Source organism: Chiloscyllium plagiosum, unplaced genomic scaffold (genome assembly GCF_037043375.1).
Source record: "Chiloscyllium plagiosum isolate Xiang-an unplaced genomic scaffold, Cpla_swu_hap1 HiC_scaffold_43, whole genome shotgun sequence".
Lineage (NCBI taxonomy): Eukaryota > Metazoa > Chordata > Chondrichthyes > Orectolobiformes > Hemiscylliidae > Chiloscyllium > Chiloscyllium plagiosum.
Window position 1 is genome coordinate 21,236,743 of NW_028270181.1, and position 21,706 is coordinate 21,258,448.

A 21,706-nucleotide genomic window follows, 5' to 3' on the forward strand; every position below is an offset into this window, starting at 1 on the left:
GAGAAATTTCTGCAGCTGGAGCTATCAAGATCTGAAACATGTTACTCGAGAGGATAGAAGAAGCAGATTATAAAGGAACATTTCATAGATTATAGAGAAAGAACAGAATATAGAATCCCTACAGTGTGGAAACTGGCCTTTCGGCCCAACAAGTCCACACCGACCCTCTGAAGAGTATCCCACCCAAATCCATTCCCCATTACTCTACATTTCCCCTGACTAATGCACCTAACTTACACGTTCCTGAACCCTATGGGCAATTTAGCATGGCCAATTCCCCTAACCTGCACATCTTTGGACTGTGGGAGGAAACTGGAGCACCCGGAGGAAACCCACACAGACACGGGGAAAATGTGCAAACTCCACACAGACAATTGTCCGAGGCTGGAATCGAACCTTGGTCCCTGGCGCTGTGAGGCAGCAGTGCTAACCACTGAGCCACCGTGCCGCACTTGAAGAGGCTTTGTTTGCTGGGCTATGGGTAAAAAGCTGGGATAGGGGAATAAAGCAGCACTTATGTAGCCGCCTTAAAACATTCCACCATGTTTCAGAGGAGTGATTCACAAACAAGGTTTGACATCAAACAACCAAAGGTGATAGAGACAGGCAAGGTTCACAATGATAGGTTTTTATGGAACCTTTCAAAGGAAGTGAGAGATACAAAGATCAGGGGAGAGGTGGTAAAAACATCACAGCAATGTTATTGTTGCAGTGTTCCAGAAATCAGAAATGTTCTGGGAAACATGGGTTTAAATCCCATTATGGCAGAATTTTTTATTCAATAAAAGTCTGAAATTAAAAGCTCATCAAATGGTGACCATGTAACCATTAATAAAATTGTTATATATTTTTTTAAAACCATCTGGTTCAATAACGTCATTTCAGGATTGAAATCCAACATCCTTACCTGGTCTGACCTACATGTGACTCCAGACCCACAGAAATATGGCTAGCTCTTAACTGCCCTAGCGATGGCAATTAGTGTTGGCCCAACCAACATGCCATGGAAGAGTAAAACAAAAGTCAGGAGTGTTATGGAGTACCTTCTAATTGTCCAAATGGATGCAGCTCTAACAACACTCAAGCAGCTCAATATCATCCAGGATAAAACAGCCGAATTGATTGGCACCCCATCCGTCTCCTTCAACATTCACTCTCTTCAATGTACATGGCAGCAGTGTATACGGTCTACAAGATGCACTGCAGTAACTCATCCAGAGTCATTCACCAGCACTTTCTAAACTGTGATCTTTACCACACAAAAGGGCAACAGCAGCAGATGTATGGGATCACCACCACCTTCCAAGTTCACCTCCAAACTACTAATCCAAATCACAAACCACTACATTGCTATTCCTGCATTGGCATTGGGACCAAAACAGGAACTCTCTTCCTAACAGCAGTGTGGGCTTCCCTACACGTTATGGACTGCTACAGTCCAAGGAGGTAGGTGACCATCACTTTCTCAAGGGCAATTAGGGATGAGCAGGGCATTGGCCCCCCCCAGCCAGTATACTGATTTTATCAGCCAGTGCATTTTATTAACTATTCTTTCATTGGATGTGCGTGCCACTGGCTGGGGGCCAACGCTCTACAGAAAGGGCAGCCATTCCAATATGGATCCCCAAAATGAAGAATGTCACATTGACGCACCAATGTTTTTCACAGAGCCTTGAAGCAGAACGGCCACAACTTGTAACATCAGGCACGAGACTTCCCTCTGGTGCTGCTGCTTATTGGACGGTGCCTTGTTCCCTGCAGGAAACACCAAGAACAACAAAATGACCAAATCCAAAGCCAACCCTTATGCATTTATTGGAAATTAACAAAATCGTTATGATCCTGATTAATCGCAGGAATAGGTTTGCGAATTTTGATTGCATTATTCCTGGCACTGTGCTGATGTTTTTCCCAAACTTCATATGCCTGTCATTAAATCCTTAACACTGCTTTTCCAGTCATCAATGTTCCCCATCACAGATACCTTTATAACTAACAAATGAAAGCATTCAAAAGAGAATTTATGATAAGCGGTTTATTAATATTACTTTCAGAATCTGTATTGAATAGAGACAGGTGAGTGTTGGTTATTGTCAGTGAGGGGTTTGCGATTTTTTCCAAAACAAAACAAAGGCCAGACAATCCTCCCAGAAGGGTGACTTAAATTGAAGATTTTAACAGGACAGGACCCGTGGCCCTCTGCAGAGCTAACAGAAAGAAGTTTTATCTGCCGTGTTTGTGATAAGTAGGGTAAACATGCAAGGAGAAGGTGAGGACTGCAGATTCTGGAGAGTCAAGAGTCGAAAAGTATGGTGCTGGAAAAGCACAGCAGGCCATCCGAGGAGCAGGAGAATCGATGTTTCGGGCATAAGCCCCTCATCAGGGTAAACACACCTTTGTTTTCAGTTCAGAAAAATCTAGTTTTGAACAAGGTTTTCATTCAGTTCTAAAGAGGTTAGAAGGAAGTTTAGTTTCTCTCCCAAAAGAGATTATTTGGGGCAGCCCTAGAACCAATTAGCTCAGCAGAAGGGTTTAGATTGTGAAACTTCCAATCACGAGAGTTTAATCAGAAATCGGGGGGTTATTAGAAAGGAGAACGAACATACAGATCACAAGCAGGTTCAACCCCTTGAGTAAGGTTTGGGTCCAAGATTTTGTGAAAAAGTTCATGTCAGCAGAAAGGTCTCCACAGTCCATGGCAAAGACACTGTCAGGGCTCAGTTAAGTAGATTCAGGAGTTGCATTCAGGCATGAAAACGTTCTCAACCGGAGTCTCTGTAATGGAAGATGGGTTAAAGCTTTGCTTTGCCATGACTTTTGAATCTTGTTAACTGTCCTCTGTGTTTAGATAACTTTTTTAAAGATTGTTCTTTTGTGCAATAAATGTATGTTCTGTTTAAGGAAAATCTGCAGCCTCCTGTGACTATCCACCTCCGTGATTAACAAAAATAAAATCTGATCTATCAAGCCAGATTTCATCCTGGGCTCAGGTTCGGCTATTAGTACCATCAGCTGGGATCAGAAAGGAAAAGTGTGTTTCTGAATACCTAGCTGTGCCCGGAGATCATTCTAGAATCCCTACAGTTGTAGAAGCAGGTCATTCTGCCCATTGAGTCCATACTGACTTTCCAAAGAGCATCCCACCCAAACCGACTCCCTACCCTATCCCTGGGACTATGTATTTGCCATGGCTAATCCACCGAATCTGCACCTCTTTGGACTGTGGGAGGAACCTGGAGCACCCAGAGGAAATGCACACAGAAATGGGGAGAATGTGCACACTCCATACAGACAGTCACCCAAAGGTGAAATCGAACCTGGGTCCCTGGCACTGTGAGGCAGCAGTGCTAACCACTGAGCCACAACTCTTGAACTATCCTGAAATCTTGCCCATTCCAATCAACTAATTTTCTGATTCCTCAGATAAAAACGGTCAGGGTAAAATCAGCAAGACTGAAATCCTGTAAAGGATCATTGGAAGGGAATGCAGGACAGAGGTAGGACTGTAAATGCTACCATTTGGGTTTTCCAACAGTCAGTCTGCACTCACCAAGTTAGCTCTAGAACCAGTGGGTCAAAACACCACAATCCTTTCACTGCAACCCAATTAATAATTCAAAGCAAATCAAGAAGACAAAATTAATGTTAATAACTGAGCTCAGATTCCACTTTGTGTTTTAGTTTGAAAATTAATCAGATGGAAAATCTGGCCTCATGAATGTGTATACTTCTTCCTTCTGATTATTACTGGAATGCAAGCAATCCAATGCACCTAGGCAGACTGATTTTCTAAATTGCTAACTCTGAAAACCGAGGTTCAAACATCCGAGAGTTGTTACCTGCTTTCCTCAGCATTTTTCCAGATCTCTGAAGCTGTGTCAGGAGCATTTCCAGGAGCCTGGTCTCTCTGAACACGATGGTGAGTAATGGGTCATGTTTAGCAATGTCCAGCACACACTCCAGTGCCAGCAGGGCACAGGCTGGAGAAAGGTTCTCTCGGATTATGGCCTGCACTCTCGAAAAGGTTTCGTGGGGAATGTAAGACATGTCGATAACAACACACCGCAGCATCTGAAAATATTGAATCTGTACTGGCCGAGACTTGAGGTATATCACCTCAGCGAACTGAAAGAGTGTCTGTTGTGTCCATTCCAGCAGGAAGAAGTTGGCTCTGTCCCAGCTCCAGATCTTTTTAATACTGCTCAGGATCATTGACGAGATGCCGGAACTGGTGGTTTTTAGAAATACAAATTGCAAGACTTTGAAAGCCTGGACGTTTTTCACCGTTGTATCTTGAAATAAAGAAAATGCGAGTCACTTGCAGCAAAGTGAGAGACAGAAAAGCAACAGTTGTGTAAAAGTTAATGTGCTACAAAAATAAATATATATTTAAAAATTTAGAAATAAAAATAGGGCAACCCATCCCAAATGGTCTAGTGACATTGAGTATCCACTCTCCCTTGAAAGTATTCTATTCTCACCAGTGAGAGGGACACAAGTAAAACACAGTCGAACTTTACTTAAGGGTACATGTTTACAGAAGACAATGTTAAGCCTTGCATTATCCTTTAATTGCCACATACATTGCACCTTATTATGAACTCAGAAGCCTTCTTCAAGCGCAATCAACAGATCGCCCAGCCTCCACAGTTCACGGCAAGACAATACACAAAGGGAACCACCATCTTCAATGTGAAAATGTGTCAGTTACTAAGATAGTGATGTGGCAGCACTTAATGAGCAAGGATCAAAGAGAAGTGACAGGAAATGGAGGTAGATCACAAGACATACAAAAGCCTGGACTAAAAAACACAATAACCCTTACAATGCAAACGTCAGAAGATCTTGCTTCCTGTTACTGAGGCATGGCAAAAAGAATATTTTCAAATACAAATGATAAAAAGAACTAAAACCACCCATGACTTGGAGAAGCCAGTGTTGGACTGGGGTGTACAAAGTTAAAAATCACACAACACCAGGTTATAGTCCAACAGGTTCATTTGGAAGCACTGGCTTTCGGAACACTGCCTGATGAAGAAGCAGCGTTCCAAAAGCTAGTGCTTCCAAATAAACCTGTTGGACTATAACCTGGTGTTGTGTGATTTTTAACTAAAAGCACCCAAAGTGGCCTGAGATATGGAGTGTAAAGAGTTGTTAGTGAATATGGAAATTAAATTAACTAAGATAGGAAATAATGCAAAATCACGATCACTAGGAGATGCAGCCTTGTTTGAAGTTTTGCCCTGCACATAACTAGCATTGACCATGTTTCAATAAAAGATGGTATTTGCCAACAACCAAGACTTTTGCAAACTTGATTGGTCCCACTACTCTTGGATCTGAGCAAAGCCGAACAACAAAACACACTGCTCCAGCTACTCAGTAAAAATGTTTTTTATTTTGATTGTTCCTGCAGTTCCACTAATCTCTATCTCTCATTGATGCACATCCAGAAGATCCCAGGTTCATTCCTTGCTCTGACCTGAACCAAAAGATCTTAAAAGGGACAACTGTAATGGCATTGTGATTAACCGTTACATCCCTAAACTAAGCAAGTCAATTGGCCAGAGTTCAGAGACCTGACCACTCTCCAGGAACCCTTGGCATTTTGAGGATGTTACGCAGAGCATTGATTAAGAAGAACCAGTAGATGTGGTGTACTTGGATTTTTTGAAAGCTTCCCATTAGGCCCACACAAGAGGTTAGTGAGTTTTGAGAAGATTTGTAGCTCAGGTTGAGGTTCTGGATGCAAGTTTGCTCGCTAAGCTGGAAGTTTCATTTTCAGACATTTCGTCACCATACTAGGTAACATCATCAGTGAGCCTCTGGTGAAGCACTGGTGTTAGTGACCCACTTTCTATTTATGTGTTTAGGTTTCCTTGGGTTAGTCTGCAGACAAAACACATCTAGAAACCCTAGCCACTCTCTCCTTCATCAAAGACATCTTGGAAATGACTGCCAGACTACTTGGACCCCTTAGCATCACGGTAGCCCACAAACTCACCAACACACTAAAACAGCAGCTAATGAACTTGAAAGACCCCATACAGACAACAAACAAAACAGATGTCATTTACAAAATACCTTACAAGAATTGTGACAAATGCTACATTGGACTAACAGGCAGAAAACAAATCACCAGGATACATGAACACCAAATAGCCACAAAAAGTCATGACCCACTCTCACTGGTATCCTTTCCTACAGATGAGGAAGGACATCAGTTCAACTGGGGCAATACATCCATCCTAGCACAAGCCAAACCGAGAAATACATGAGAATGCCTAGAAGCATGGCATTCTAACCGGAACTCTGACAACAGAGTGGTGGGCGGCACGGTGGCACAGTGGTTAGCACTGCTGCCTCACAGCGCCAGAGACCCGGGTTCAATTCCCGACTCAGGCGACTGACTGTGTGGAGTTTGCACGTTCTCCCCGTGTCTGCGTGGGTTTCCTCCGGGTGCTCCGGTTTCCTCCCACAGTCACAAAGATGTGCAGGGCCAGGTGAATTGGCCATGCTAAATTGCCCTTAGTGTTAGGTAATAAGGGGTAAATGTAGGGGTATGGGTGGGTTGCGCTTCGGCGGGTCGGTGTGGACTTGTTGGGCCGAAGGGCCTGTTTCCACACTGTAAGTAATCTAATCTAATCTAACAAACACATTGACTTGGACCCCATTTATCACCCTCTGAGAAAACGAACAGGAATTGACATTACCACAGGAAGTGACATTGCTGAGCCAAGAAAACCTAAACACAAATAGAAAGCGGGGCACTAACACCAGAGCTTCACCGGAGGCTCACTGATGATGTTACCTAGTATGATGACGAAACATCTGAAAACGAACCTTCCAGTTCAGCGAGCAAACTTACATCCACAAGAAGTTGGTAAATTAAATTAGAGGGGATGCAATTGGGGGGAAATGTAGTGGAGTCACATGGCATAGACTCTTCAGTCCAACCAGTCTACAATCCCAAACTAAACTAATCCTACCTGCTTACTTTTGGGCCATATTCTTCCAAACATTTCTTATTCATGTATGTATCCAAATGTCTTTTAAATGTTGTAACTGTACAGACATTCACCACATCCTCTGGAAGTTCATTCCACACACAAACCACCCTTTGTAAAAAAAGTTGCCCCTCGTGTCTTTTTTAATCTTTCTCCTCTCAGCTTAATAATATGCCCCCGAGTCTTCAAAAAACACCACCCAAAGGGAAAAGATACCTACCATTCACCTTACCCATACCCTCAAGATTTTAACAGACCTCTAGAAGTTCAATTTCCTATATGCTCCAGTGAAAAAGGTCCCAGCCTATCCAGCCTCTCCTTATAGCTCTAACCCTCCACTCCTAGCAACATCCTGGTAAATCTCTTCTGAACCCTCTCCAGTTTAATAATATCCCCCCTAATATGGAGTGACAAAACTGGAACAAGAATTGGTTAACAGAAAAGCAGAATGCAAATATATCCCTGGTGATGGGGTCCGTTTGCAAACCAAAGGAGTAGCCATGGGCACCCGCATGGGCCCAGGCTATGCCTGCCTCTTCGTAGGATATGTGGAACAGTCCATCTTCCGCAGCTACACTGGCACCACCCCCCCCTTTTCCTCCGCTACATCGATGACTGTATCAGCGCTGCCTCGTGCTCCCACGAGGAGGTTGAACCGTTCATCCACTTTACCAACACCTTCCAAATTCCCGACCTCAAATTCACCTGGACCGTCTCAGACTCCTCCCTCCCCTTTCTAGACCTTTCCATTTCTATCTCGGGTGACCTAATCGACACGGACATTTACTATAAACCGACCGACTCCCACAGCTACCTAGACTACACCTCCTCCCACTCTGCCCCCTGTAAAAACGCCATCCCATATTCCCAATTCCTTCGTCTCCGCCGCATCTGCTCCCAGGAGGACCAGTACAACCCAGATGGCCTCCTTTTTCAAGGACTGCAATTTCCCCCCAGACGTAGTCGACGATGCCCTCCACCATATCTCTTCCACTTCCTGCTCCTCCGCCCTTGAGCCCCGCCCCTCCAACCGCCACCAGGACAGAACCCCACTGGTCCTCACCTACCACCCCACCAACCTCCATGTACAACGTATCATCCGCTGTCATTTCCGCCACCTCCAAACGGACCCCATCACCAGGGATATATTTCCTTCCCCTCCCCTATCAGCATTCCGAAAAGACCACTCTCTCCGTGACTCCATCGTCAGGTCCACACCCCCCACCAACCCAACCTCCACTCCCGGCACCTTCCCCTGCAACCGCAAGAAATGCAACACTTGCGCCCACACCTCCCCCTCACTTCCCTCCAAGGCCCCAAGGGACACTTCCATATCCGCCACAAATTCACCTGCACCTCCACACACATCATCTATTGCATCTGCTGCACCCGATGTTGCCTCCTCTATATTGGGGAGACAGGCCGCCTACTTGCGGAATGTTTCAGAGAACACCTCTGGGACACCCGGACCAACCAACCCAACCACCCCGTAGCCCAATACTTTAACTCCCCCTCCCACTCCGCCAAGGACATGCAGGTCCTTGGACTCCTCCATTGCCAGACTATGGCAACATGATGGTTGGAGGAAGAGCGCCTCATCTTCTGCCTGGGAACCCTCCAACCACAAGGGATGAACTCAGATTTCTCCAGTTTCCTCATTTCTCCTCCCCCCACCTTGTCTCAGTCAAATCCCTCGAACTCAGCCCGCCTTCCTAACCTGTAATCTTCTTCCTGACCTCTCCGCCCCCACCCCACTCCAGCCTATCACCCTCACCTTGACCTCCCTCCACCTATCGCATTTCCAACGCCCCTCCCCCAAGTCCCTCCTCCCTACCTTTTATCTTAGCCTGCTGGACACACTTTCCTCATTCCTGAAGAAGGGCTTATGCCCGAAACATCGATTCTCCTGTTCCTTGGATGCTGCCTGACCTGCTGCGCTTTTCCAGCAACACATTTTCAGTTACTAGTCTGGAGCTACAAGTGTCAGTGCTCGGTTCACAACTGTTGACAATCTGCAGCAATGATTTCTTTGCATGGAGCAATTATGATAATTCCAAATTTGCTGCTGACAGGACTGTCTGGGAATTGAGGCATTGTGAGCAGGATTGTGGCATGGCAGATAGAAAGTAATGGGGATAAACATGAAGTTCAAAGAAAACAGAAAGACAGACTGTTTCTTAAATGGTGTGATGTTGGGAACTGCTGACATCCAAAGAGACCTGGATATCCTTGGTCGCCAGTCACTAAAAGTTAGTAAGCAATTAGCAAGTTAAATTGTATATTAACGTTCATTGTAAGGAGATTTGAGTACAGGAGTAAAGACATCTTAATGGAGCTGGAGCCTAGGCAAGACTGCACCTGAAGTATTGTGCATGATTTTGGTTCCCATATTTATAACGTTACACAGAGGGAGTGCAATGCAGGTTTCCCAGATTAATCCCAGGATGAGAAGACCAAGTTTGAATTTCCTCAAATTTTTGAGGAAAGAATGAGATTCCAGATATTCATCTGCCATGGTGGGATTCGAACCCAGGTCGCTGGAACATTACTTGGGTCTCTGCGTTAACAGTCCAGTGATAACACCATTCGGCCATCACTTCCCCACATAGATAGGATGTTCCCCGAGTGGTGAGTCTAAAATCAGAGGGTACACCTCCGGATGAGGAGCAGAATACAGAGGAATCTCTTCACACAAAGGCTGGTGAATCTTTGCATTGCTCTACCCAGAAGGCTGGGGAAGCTCAATGATTATGTTCAGTCAATGCATTTCTGAAGACTAGTGACATCAAGGGATATGGAGATAGTCTGGGTAGGTGGCATTGAGTTAGATGATCAGTCATGATCAAAATGAATGGCTAGCCACCACAACGGGCTGAGTGGCCTCCTCCTGAGAAAGTATAGTGAACTTCATGCTTATGCACATTACATTCTATCTGCCATGACGTAGCCTATTCACTCAGCCTGCCTGATTGCAACAGATCTATGGCAACTCAAAGATACTTTGAAACGATAGTCAAATCGGCAGAGGTAGAACAATCTGGCTGTCGACGCAAAGATACAAATGTGTAAAAGGAGCAACAGTTGGCGTGGGTTTCTCTGACAATTCTGCCACAAACCTCCCAATAGCCTTCATTGCTCAGGACCCAGTAAGATCCCTCCCCTGATTTCTGAACATCTGTTTTAAGCATTGAATGATAAGCGCGTCCCCAACGTAAAAGAGGAAATAAGCTAGTCAGGAACAGACCTTGCAACCTCTTGTGGAAAAACTTGTTTTTCTGATTTTCATTGGGGAAATGTTTTTGAATGATAGCAATGTTAGTAAAGAAATTCTCAGTCCCCACCACCTCCCAGCCACAGAAAACCCAGGTTTTTCAAACCTATCACAAAATGACCACAGATAGCCAGATTCTATGACCACAAGTGGGATAGACTTCGAATCGTTCTTCAATGCTACAGCAATAGGCCACCACACCAATACATGAAGATCTGGAAGGTTCGGTCTTAACATTCACCTCTTGTATTTTACAAAGAGATACCTGGGACACAGTTCGACATGAAAGCAGAAGTACAACCCAAGTACACAAGGTTAGGTAATTTCCAAAACGATTCAAGGCATGTTTTCTGTGGCTGGGAGGTGGTCGGGACTGAGAATGTTTTTACTAACATTGGGGAAATGTTTTTGAATGATAGCAATGAAAATCAGAAAAACAAGTTTTTCCACAAGAGGTTGCAAGGTCTGTTCCTGACTAGCTTATTTCCTCTTTTACGTTGGGGACGCGCTTATCATTCAATGCTTAAAACAGATGTTCAGAAATCAGGGGAGGGATCTTACTGGGTCCTGAGCAATGAAGGCTATTGGGAGGTTTGTGGCAGAATTGTCAGAGAAACCCACGCCAACTGTTGCTCCTTTTACACATTTGCTGAGCGGCATTACGAGATCTTCAGTGGGCAGTAGCGAGTTGATTTGATTTATTTATTGTCACATGTATTTTGTTCCAAAATACAGTGAAGTGTGTTGTATAGAGTCCTCCTCTCCGGCAGCAATTAACAGGGATTATTGCTTGTTGAATGACTGACTAACATCACAACTCTGCTCACTAATATTCTGTTTCCTATTTCACCAAACATGCCAAATTATCTCCATGTGAAAAACTCTCAACAAGAAAACCAGAATGGATTCATGGTAAATTTAGCTCACCCTTTGGTCCAAAGAATTCCATGTTGGACCACCAGGTACCAACATCTCAGGACATGTTCCATGGGCACCCTACATTCATGGGCTTTGGCGTTCAAGTGCCAGCCTCATGGCATAACTCTGAGCCACTGAAGAGGACATTTCGGTACTTCAATGCTGCAATAGCAACTGCCATTGTAATGCTGGATAAAGGACACCGTGTGCTCAGAGACATGCACCCAGCTCAGAAACTGGAATCCCCAGAGCCTTCACTGACTGTCATCATGCCTACCCACTATGAGCCTAACTGGATTCTCACTGCATCCCTGCCTTGCGTTGCCTTTTTTCACTTTGTCCCATCATCTAGAGATACCAGGTTTGAATACTTTCATCTTGCTTTGCCCATTTAGCACAGAAGTAAATCCAGGAAGTTCCTCGTGGTGGTCAGCAGGCCTCAGTCAAGTCAAGGGGCACAGCCTTTGGTCTGGGGGAGAGTCTTAGTGCTGTTAGGCAAGGGCAGCCTCCAATACCAGTCCAGGGGTTTGGACATGGTCACTCAGCCAGTTGGCACAGTCACAGTCAGGATAGTCTTCAGTTAAGAGGTGAGGAGCTGAATGTTGGGTCGCCCAACACCCAGGCAGACTCTTCTGCCTGTTCTGGGTTCTGAAAAAAGAGTAAGGCAGGTATTATGGGAGATGAAAGTGGGTGGCAAAGCTTTTACCTTTGGTGCAAGTGGTGTTCTGAGTGAGTGAATAGGCAATACAGAGGGCAGGTAGGTTTAGTGGTGTTAGGAGTTGGGCTGGATGATAGTGTTTGAGGGAAGATGTTGCTGGTCATAACGAGAGTGGTTGAGCCTTGTTGAGAGGTGAGTAAAGTCGCAGAGATGGAGCAAATAAGGTATTGGAAAGAACCCAGTGCTACTCAAATTGGCAGAGCAAAGAGGGACATTGACTTCCTCCAAGGTAGCTGAGACTGCACTGGCCTGGTGGCATCATTTGGTGTCAATGCCTCCATTTCGTATCCTGAGGGAAGAGGACACCCAGCCTGTGTACCATCCTGTCCAGCTGGACATCCATGTCCCTGCCTTCAAAGCAGGGCAACAATTTCCCCATCTACCATGTCGGAGGTAAACATCACAAACCGTGCAGGGCACCTCTGGACTGAGAGTGCTTGCCCAGCTACACAACGGCCTTTCAAAGATGGCACCAGTGCAAGGAATACTGGTTTATTCCAGTGAGTGGTCATTTGTTCTGGGTACTGCACATGGCTAGATGGTGCTAGAATCAGGCAAGAGGGACGGCATAGGGACAGGGTAGATGGGTATAGTAAAATACGATGAAAAAACTTGTTAAGCCTCGTGGCTAAAAGAATTCCTCCAAAAACAACTCAATGCAACTTACACTTAGCCAAAAAAAAAGAGAAGTAAGGTTCAGCCCCATGTTTCTGAACCATGGAGCAGATTGTAATTTGGGGAAAAGTGATGGACAGAGAATGGGGATCTATAAACCAACAGGGTCAAAGCTGACAAACCATTGTTGCCTCCTCCCAGCAGGTATTGGATTCCCAAGTCTCATAAAAGGATTCTGACAAGAACTCCACCTCAAAGCTGGCCGGAATTAGAAAGGCATCACATATCAGTTCACCAATAAAGGTTCACAGAAACAGAAAATGGCAAATTGAGGGTGGGCTGGGAGGAAAATACAATTAATAGTAGGGGCCTAGATAGTGCTGTAGAACAGAGAGATCTAGGCGTTCAGGTACATAATTTTCTGATATTTGTGTTACAGGTATACAGGGTGGTTAAGGTGCCGCTTAGCACACTTGTCTTCATTGCTCAGACTTCTGAGTCCAGGAGTTGGGACATCATGTTGAGTTTGTACAAGATGTTGGTGAGGCCACTTTTGTGTCAAATTCTGGTCACCCTGTTGTAGGAAGGATATTATTAAACTGGAGAGGGTTCAAAAAAGATTTATCAGGATGTTGCTGGAAATGGAAAGTTAGAGTTATAAAGATAGGCTTAATAGGCTGGGATTTTTCTTCACTGGGGTGTCTTTTCCCTATGGGGGGGGAGATCAAAACTAGGTGAGAGGAGGAAGATTTAAAAATAACATGAGGGGCAACTTTTTTTTAAAGACACGGAGTGGTTAGTGTGTGGAATGAACTGCCAGAGGAAGTGGTTCAAGTGAGTACAGTTACAACGCTTAAAAGACATTTTTATATGAATAGGAAAGGTTGGGAGGGTATGGGCCAAGCATAGGTAGGTGGGACTAGTTTGGTTTGGGAACATGGTCGGCATGGACTGGTTGGACCGAAGAGTCTGTTTCCGTGCTGTCTGACTCTATGGCCAGTCAGGATTGGAGTTGCACCTTGGGGCAAGGGTTTGCCAGCTTATCCTCATGAAACAAGGAAGGAGCAGGAGTGCTACTCCTGGCCCACAGGAATTCCACTCAATCACTTTTCCCACAGTTGGCTGCTTCTGCCCATTCCCAAGACTGGCTTGTCGGGATTCGATCCTTGTAGATTAAGAAATTAAAATACTTGGGCAAGGTCATGAGTGTAATTGGACTGTGACTTTAAGTTGCAAGTTAGGCTCTCAACTGCCTGCATTTGGAGTCCTGGCCAATTTCAGTGGGTGGACATTGAATGATAACAGGTAAGAGCAGGCATCTTGTGTTGTGTGAATTTTGTCCAAGAGATTGGGTTCAAAACAGACTGGTCTAGGAGAAAGCAAACCGGAGAACCTCAAGCTTTGGTGTCTTTGTAACACTGCTCATTACATGTTGTGATTAAATACCACAATACAGGGTAATCAGAGATCATTCTGGTGTTACATTATTGAAAGACAATTCCATAAACCCAACTACACTAATTGGTCTACTCGCATGCTACATGTTACTAACATTCATATCGCTAGACTGCACACTTCAGCCTATCACTGTTTTACCCTCTCCTCTCCTCCTTGCCTTAATCATGCCCACACTGTGCTATTTATGCCCACTGAAGAGCAGCTCACTGATGTCATCGTAAAGTCACTCCACACTGTTATACAACAGGGTTTACACAAACTGTTGTGCCAGTGCAGATGACTTTAAACATTTCCAAGCTCCATTTCCACTGAGCAGAGGGGTTGAACATATATCCCAATGACCAACACTGCCCCCCCCCCCCCCCCACCCCCATCCCCCCACACCAAAATGCAACATGTTCTTTCAATCTCATTAATAGGGGCAAGCAAAGGAAGACCTAAATTCTCCAGGTTTTTTTGTTGAAAAGGCAATTCCCTCACACCCTGGTCACCAGCCTTTATGACGGGGACAACTTATTTGTTAACAGTTTGCACTTGGAAGAGTTTACATTTCTCTCATCAGTCACATTTTGCATTATTATTCACTGGCAGCTCAGGGTGGTTACATCCTTCCCCATACAGAATGCAGACCTTTATTAGAAAGCTGGAGTCTCCACAAATTATTACTGATAAAGACAGAGCTCAATTGAACTTCTAAAGAGCATCTAGTGGAAACAGTGCATAGGGAACAGCGGAATTACAAATTAAATATTAGGGTCATAAAAGTGGAGTTATTTGGTAAAAGTACAGAGAGATTTACCTGACTCTGACAGCTGCTGAAACTTAAAATTTGGGAACTGAGAACCTGCAATACAAGGTGTGACCTTCAATTGTTTCTGACCATAGATGGTGAGGGAACTCAAAAAATCTACGAGTTCTTCCATGGATTTTTCTTCTTGTTTCTCCAGTTCCTTATCGCACCTAATGAGGGAGTAAAGTTCAAATCAGAATTGATCATCTTGAAACAAAATACAAAGATCTAAGCTGCTGGTGAGAGATTTTTATTGGGGTTTTGAATACAAACAAACAGAGGGAGCTACTACAGTTGCAAAACACCTTTTCTCTCTATTCCTTTGTCTGAAACCCCTCTCTAAGTTTGACCATTGAAAACTCCACAGAAGGCACGATTGACACAAATGGAGAGTTCTTAATTATGAGTCTGAAAGTACATTGCTGTCTCTAGAAAAACACAATTCAGTTAGCCTAACTGATCCAAAGTGAAACTCAAAACTAATACAACGTATTTGATAAGTGACTTCCACCACAGACTGGCTTTTTAACGATCTGTATTTTTCACAGAATTTAGTTGGCTAAAGTTCTTTTCAGATAACTCTCCATAGGGTTTTAAGTATTTTAAAGGTTTGAATGGAGGGGCGTGAAAATTTCACATGAAGGGCAATTTAATGATACTGTGGCTTTAAGAAGTGTATTTTGTTCATTTTTGCTTAAGGAGAGGTTCTAAGGTAGAAATGATGAGCAGTCTAACAGAGCCAATACAGTAAACAGCTGGTGAAGCCTTGGATTTTTTTCAAAAAGTTGGAACAATAGAAGCAGCCTGAATGGGTGGATCAAGGTCTCACAGAACCCAGAGTTTTAGGTTTCAGTTTATAGCAGCAGGGTTAGAAGCTGCAGTAAATCTCTCCCAGCTGCTACACTCTCTGAATTTTTCTTGCTGCTTTTTCCCTCCCGGGCTGCTGGAGTTGCATGCGAGACAATCTGTTTTCTGAACTTGTCTTTTGCCAAGGGTATGTTTATAGAATGGAACAATTGATTAGTAATAGTTAATATATCTATTATTCTGTTAAGATTTCCAATCCAGTTAAGTTATTCCAATTCCTTCTTTCTTTTGTTGTATTTTAACTATAATGAATAAATGTGTTGTTTTAAATCCAATAGTTTGACCAATCGAATTACATCTGGGACACAATGCCTTACATTCACCTTTAAAACAAGAAAAAGTTAGAGTCTAAAATAGAAGTTGCTGGAAAAGCTCAGCAGATCTGGCAGCACCTGTGAAGAGAAATCTCTGAGGAGCTTACACATTAACTTTGATTTCTCTGCTGAGCTTTTCCAACAATTTCTGTTTTTGTTTCTGATTTGCAGTGTCCGCAGTTCTTTCAGTTTTTTTAAAGTTAGGGTCTAGATTATCTTAATATTTTGAGGGGGTTTGGTCTGGTCCACAACACAACTGAATAGTTTTGTGCATGGTTGAGGACGCTTTATTTTTGCAATGCACTAGTTTTTTAATGGTTACCTTGAGCAGTATGGCTGAATGGTTTTGGATGCAGAGCCATATTCAGCCATATAACTGGCAGGATCACTGCCCTTTTAAACTTAAATCTTGTTGAGGTCAGCACAGAAATGTGAATCAGCTCACCCCTCCCAAGTTGGTCATCATAGATTGGGTAGATATACTTACCCAAGGAGCAGGTTGGTTAACAGTTGATAACCATCAGCACTTTCAAAATCAGCGAATAAGTCTGGAGAAATTTGATAAGAGTCTTTCACAAAGCAAAGCACATGGACTGCTGCTTGAGCTGCCTCATACACCGATGACTTGTCTGCCATTGCAGACAAATTCTGAATGCACTTCTTTATACATTCACTGTCTGTATAAAATACAAATCTATTAGCTTTTCATGCCACATATAACACATAGAAGTTATACATCAGCAAAGGATGCAATGTTTAATTCACTAACGATTCTTTGGAAGGTGAGGACTGCAGATGCGAGAGATCAGAGTCGAAAAATGTGGCACTGGAAAAACACAGCAGGTCAGGCAGCATCCGAGGAGCAGGAGAGTCGATGTTTCAGGCATAAGACCTTCATCAGGATGATTCATCACTGGACTATTGATCCACAGGCCCAACTAATATTTTGGGCACCTGGATTCAAATCCCAGCCTGGCAAAAGGATGGATTTTGAATTCAATGAAAGTCTAGAATTGAGAAACTAACGATGACCATGAAACCACTGTCAATTGTCGGAAAATGCCATCTGGTTCTCTAATGTCCTTTAGAGAAGGAAATGGCCATCCTTACCTGGTCTGGCCTACATATGACTCCAGACCCACAGCAAGGTGGTTGACTCTTAACTGCCTCTGGGCAATTAGGGATGGGCAGCAAATGCTGGCCTAACAATGATGCTTTCGTCCCATGAATTAATTTTTTAAAAACTGATACCACCCATCCAGCAACCAGTTGTTCACTTGACAACAATCCACTGGTTGGTTTGCTCCAAGATATCTCACCTTTAACATTTAACTTATTTGTAACAACTTGTACGCGAATTACCCATTAAACCCACAGCAGAAAATTAAGTTTGGCTTGGTGTACCCTTTTCACAAAACAGCAATTATCAGTGATTGACTGCCAATCTCTCCAGTCCAGAAAACTAACTTTTCAGGGTATCAAGTCTCCTTTCTACAAGTGGTGAATCGTTATTGGAGATTTTAAAAATGTCACATATTTAATAACAGTTCTGTTTTTGCCATCTTACTTTACTGTCTTTTAATCCAGTCTCTCCCTTTATTTCTCTCTTTGTACTAGATTTGACATTGAATTCTCTCACTCAAATTCACCCTCACCAATGACTCCTTTTCTTTATTTCTCACTTGTTCAATCACAAAACACAGCACCAGGTTAGAGTCCAACAGATTTATTTGAAATCACAAGTTTTCAAAGCGTTAGCCCTTCACCTCACGAAGGAGCTCCAAAAGTTTGTGATTTCAGATAAACTGGTTGGACTATAACCTGGTGTCGTATGAATTCTGACTTTGTCCATCCCAGTCCAACACCAGCACCTCCACATCCTTAAATCACATGAGTCAACAGGATTGCTAGAACAAAGCTGGGGGCCTCAGATATAAGGCAATCATTCGTAATTCTGACAGAACATTTAAAAGAAACATCATTGTGCAAAGAGCACTTAAAATATGGAACTCGCTCCCATGGGAGGTATCGAAGCAAAATTCACAGATGCACTTAAGATGAAGTTCAGCAAATGTGTAAGCAGGGTGGGAGCAAACATTATGCTGACAGAGCTAGGAGGAGAAGGGTGGGAGGTGGTTCATGTGAAGTATAACCCCTGACACGGATGAATTTGGCTGAAGGGCTTCTCTTGGCTGCACGCTCAATATAATTCAACAGACATTCTCAACTCTGAATATGCTTGATGTATAATGGTATTAGGACTCGACAGGAGAAACGCAGGAAGAATGTTCTTGATGACCAAAGAGTCCAGAACCAGGGATACGGGATAAGCCATAAGAGGTGAGGAGAAAGTTCTTGCCTCAATGTTGAAGCTGTGGAATTCTCTGCACAGAAAGTGGATGAGGACAAAACATTGGATGCTTTCAAGAAGGTTCCAGATATTAATCTGAGGGCTAAAGGGATCAAAGGGTATGGGGACAAAGCAGGAACTTGGTACAGATTGGATGATGAGCCATGAATAGTGGAGTAGACTCAAAGGGCTGAATGGCCTCCTCCTATTCCTTTTTTCTCTGTATCCATAGAAAAAGAGTCAGAGGCTGGTGGTGATCTGCTGTTCGATAATTGACATCAAAGCTAAGTCCCATGAGAGGTGCAGGCATGGGGAGATGATTGGCCCAGTGACACTGTGTCTGACAGATACATATCTACATACTGCATCAAAGATTTACAACTGTTTTACTCTTTAACTATAGTTCAACACAAGGAGCAGTTTCACCTTTCTCTCTTGGATCTTTCACTTATCGAGAATCCAACACTCTCACTGGGGACAAACCCCAACTCTTTCTAAAACTTCTTTTAAAAGATTAAACCACAAACACGTCACCTTGGTCACTAATTATATTAACCTATTACACACACTGCCCACCAAGTTCATGAATAACAAAAGGGAACGATGGAGGAGATTAAATTAAAATGGTGTTGGAGGGGGGAACCCTACCTTTTTTTTAGCTCCGTAACATTGCATTTTTATGTTTCAGTGAGAGAAATCTTGTTAAAACTGATCTACTAATCCAAATTGCAGTCTGGGATCTGACATATTGAGTAATAATATCAGTTGAGATCATCATTTTCAGATATACGATCACTGGAGGATTTCAGACTAGGATTGATAGATTTTTATTAGTGAAGATATCAGAGTTTATGGAGAGGGACTGGTAAAAGGAAATAAAATCCAGGTCAACCATGGCCAATGAGACTGGTAAAGCAGACATGAAACAGCTGAGTGACTGGTTAGAGTGGAATGAACTGCCAGAGGAAGGGCAGCACGGTGGTTCAGTGGTTAGCACCGCTGCCTCACAGCACCAGGGACCCAGATTAGATTCCAGCCTTAAGAAACTGTCTGCATGGAGCTTGCTCAGTTTCCCCATGTCTGTGTGGGTTTCCTCCAGGTGCTCTGGTATCCTCCCACAGTCCAAAAATGTGCAGGTTAAGTGGATTGGTTATGCTAAATTGCCTGGAGCATCCAGAGATGTGTAGGTCAGGTAGTTAGCCATGGGATATGCAGGGTTACAGAGACTGGGTAGAGGGTTGAGTCTGGGTGAGACGTTGTTCGGAGGGTCAGTGAGACTTGATGGGCTGAATGGCCTGTTTCCACGCTTTAGGAGTTCTATGAAGTGGTGGATGTGGGTACAGTTACAACATTTAAAAGACATTTGGATAAGTTCATGAAGAGGAAAGGTTTGGAGGGATATGGGCCAAGTGCAGGCAGGTGGGACTAGTTTAGTTTGGGATTATGGTCGGCATGGACTGGTTGGACCGAAGGGTCTGTTTCTGTGCTGTGTGGCTGCTTGCCTTTTTGAACCAGATATGAATCTCGCATGGACCAGAACATCCCAAGCACTGATCCCAGCTACTAAAGCAGCTCCTTCCAATGCTACAAAAGGCTGGAGATACAGACCATAAATTTTCCATTTAATCCCTGTGCAGAATCCCGATCCAGAATCTAGAAATCTCACAAATGCATAGCATTGTGTTTCATCAGTTTTTTTGTGTATTTTATATATTTTTTTAATTTGCTCCAGAGCTACATAGGCATGATACTGGTTTCTAAATCAGAAACTGGTTTATAGAGTGCTGTTTTCACATTGCCCTGAAAGTACAAAATGTTCTGCTCCATGCTTCCAGGAGTTTCTCAGATCACTTTAGCTCTGAGTCAACTTAAGCTTCACCAATCAAGCAGAGTGTGTCTGACTAAGAAACACGGGTGCCTTTAAAGGTCAAAGTATTTTTTTTCCTTAGGAACCGCCAATTCACCCATGTCACTCAAATTTAAATTAACAAATTACATGCTCTCTTCACCCGAGGTAATGAAACCATAACAAAAGGGAAGGGCAGGGAATGGAGGAAAGGTTAAGTTGGAAGTGGACCTCAGCTTATTATTTTTCCTGTAAAGTCACCACCATATCATGCTGCTCATTCAAAGAACAATTCACAAACGTGGCCCATCAGGGGCAGAGGAACAATAACAAAGAGGGGAGTGTAAAGAAAGATGGGAGGGGGGGAACCTAAATTAAAATGGAGTGGGAGGGGGACAAACCCACCCCTCATATCTTGTAATCGATTATTCATAGATGTTATTACATATCTGTGGAGGAGATTGGACTTGAACTCAGGCCACCTAGCTCAGAGAAAAGGCCAACACCAGATATTTTCCGATCAACGTGCTCAGAAACTTTACTACCCAGCTACAGGGTCGTTGGAACAGGCTCCGCTGAGCATCACCTGCTATCGATTAACATCCTGCTCTACTCTACGGTTTCAGGTGACACAGTAGCAGTGTCCCTGCCTCTCAGCCAAGAGGCTGGGGTTTAACTCCCATCTGATCTGTCACTGAACAGGTTGACTGAAAATCTCCTGCTTTATCCTTAAAGGGACCTGCATTTCCAACTACCATAACAATCCAAGCCAACACTGCATGGATGAGGATTCACAGTAGCTGGTAGACAGTAAATTCCAAATAGTAAATCTAAAATAGAGTCTCAGTAACAGTGTCCACAAAACTACCATTGATTGTTGTAGGAACCCAATTGATTCAATTTCATCCTTTGGGGAGGGAAGTCTGGTGTCCTTATTTGGTCTTGCCTACATGTGATTCCAGGCCCACTGCAACATGGTTGACTCTCTCTAAAATGGCCCAGCGAGACAAACACCAAGGACAGCTAGGGGTGAGCAACAAACATTTGCCTTTCCAGTGATGCTCATACCTCATGAAGTAAAAAAAAACATCGGTAAGGAAAGACAATAGAGTCACTAATATATTTTGACTTTCTGAACAAAATCAAACTTCGATGAGACATTCATCAGAAATTGGGACTCCACTTATAGTCACTTTTTATGCAAGAGTAAACATAAATAAAACACAAGTTTTATTTGTTAAACAATTCCTAGAAATATATGTATTATAGTCATAATAGTCATAAATAAAAGTGTGCACGCACCGTGTAAGTATCTGACAATATTTTTAGTTGGTGTTTTTGAGATGGCCTTCAGCACATGACCTGTATATGTTCTCCAGGATGAGTTGCACTGATCCCACTGGGAGGCCACTGCTAAAATCAGACACCTGAGGTCATTGGTTTGCACCATTGCCTCTACAGCAGAGACCTGGCTGCACAAATGCAGCATGATCTGAAAGAAAGCAAGCAAAGTCAATTACACATTTCAGAATCATAGAAGGTATAAAAGCAA

General features: G+C 43.5%; 1 protein-coding gene across 3 annotated transcripts in view; it reads right to left on the reverse strand.

Annotated features, from left to right (window-relative positions):
• The window catches only part of wdfy4 (WDFY family member 4), a 321,548-nt gene that overhangs the window by 273,595 nt on the left and 26,247 nt on the right, over nt 1-21,706 (reverse strand). For 2 of the 3 annotated variants that reach the window (XM_043678830.2, XM_087982406.1), the window contains 5 exons: nt 21,457-21,646; nt 16,446-16,635; nt 14,787-14,947; nt 3,840-4,292; nt 1,654-1,755 (listed from right to left, as the gene is read on the reverse strand). In XM_043678830.2, coding sequence (XP_043534765.2) covers nt 1,654-1,755; nt 3,840-4,292; nt 14,787-14,947; nt 16,446-16,635; nt 21,457-21,646 — 1,096 coding nt within the window. The remainder of the gene's footprint in view (nt 1-1,653; nt 1,756-3,839; nt 4,293-14,786; nt 14,948-16,445; nt 16,636-21,456; nt 21,647-21,706) is intronic. The other variant, XM_087982407.1, reaches the window with a different exon arrangement.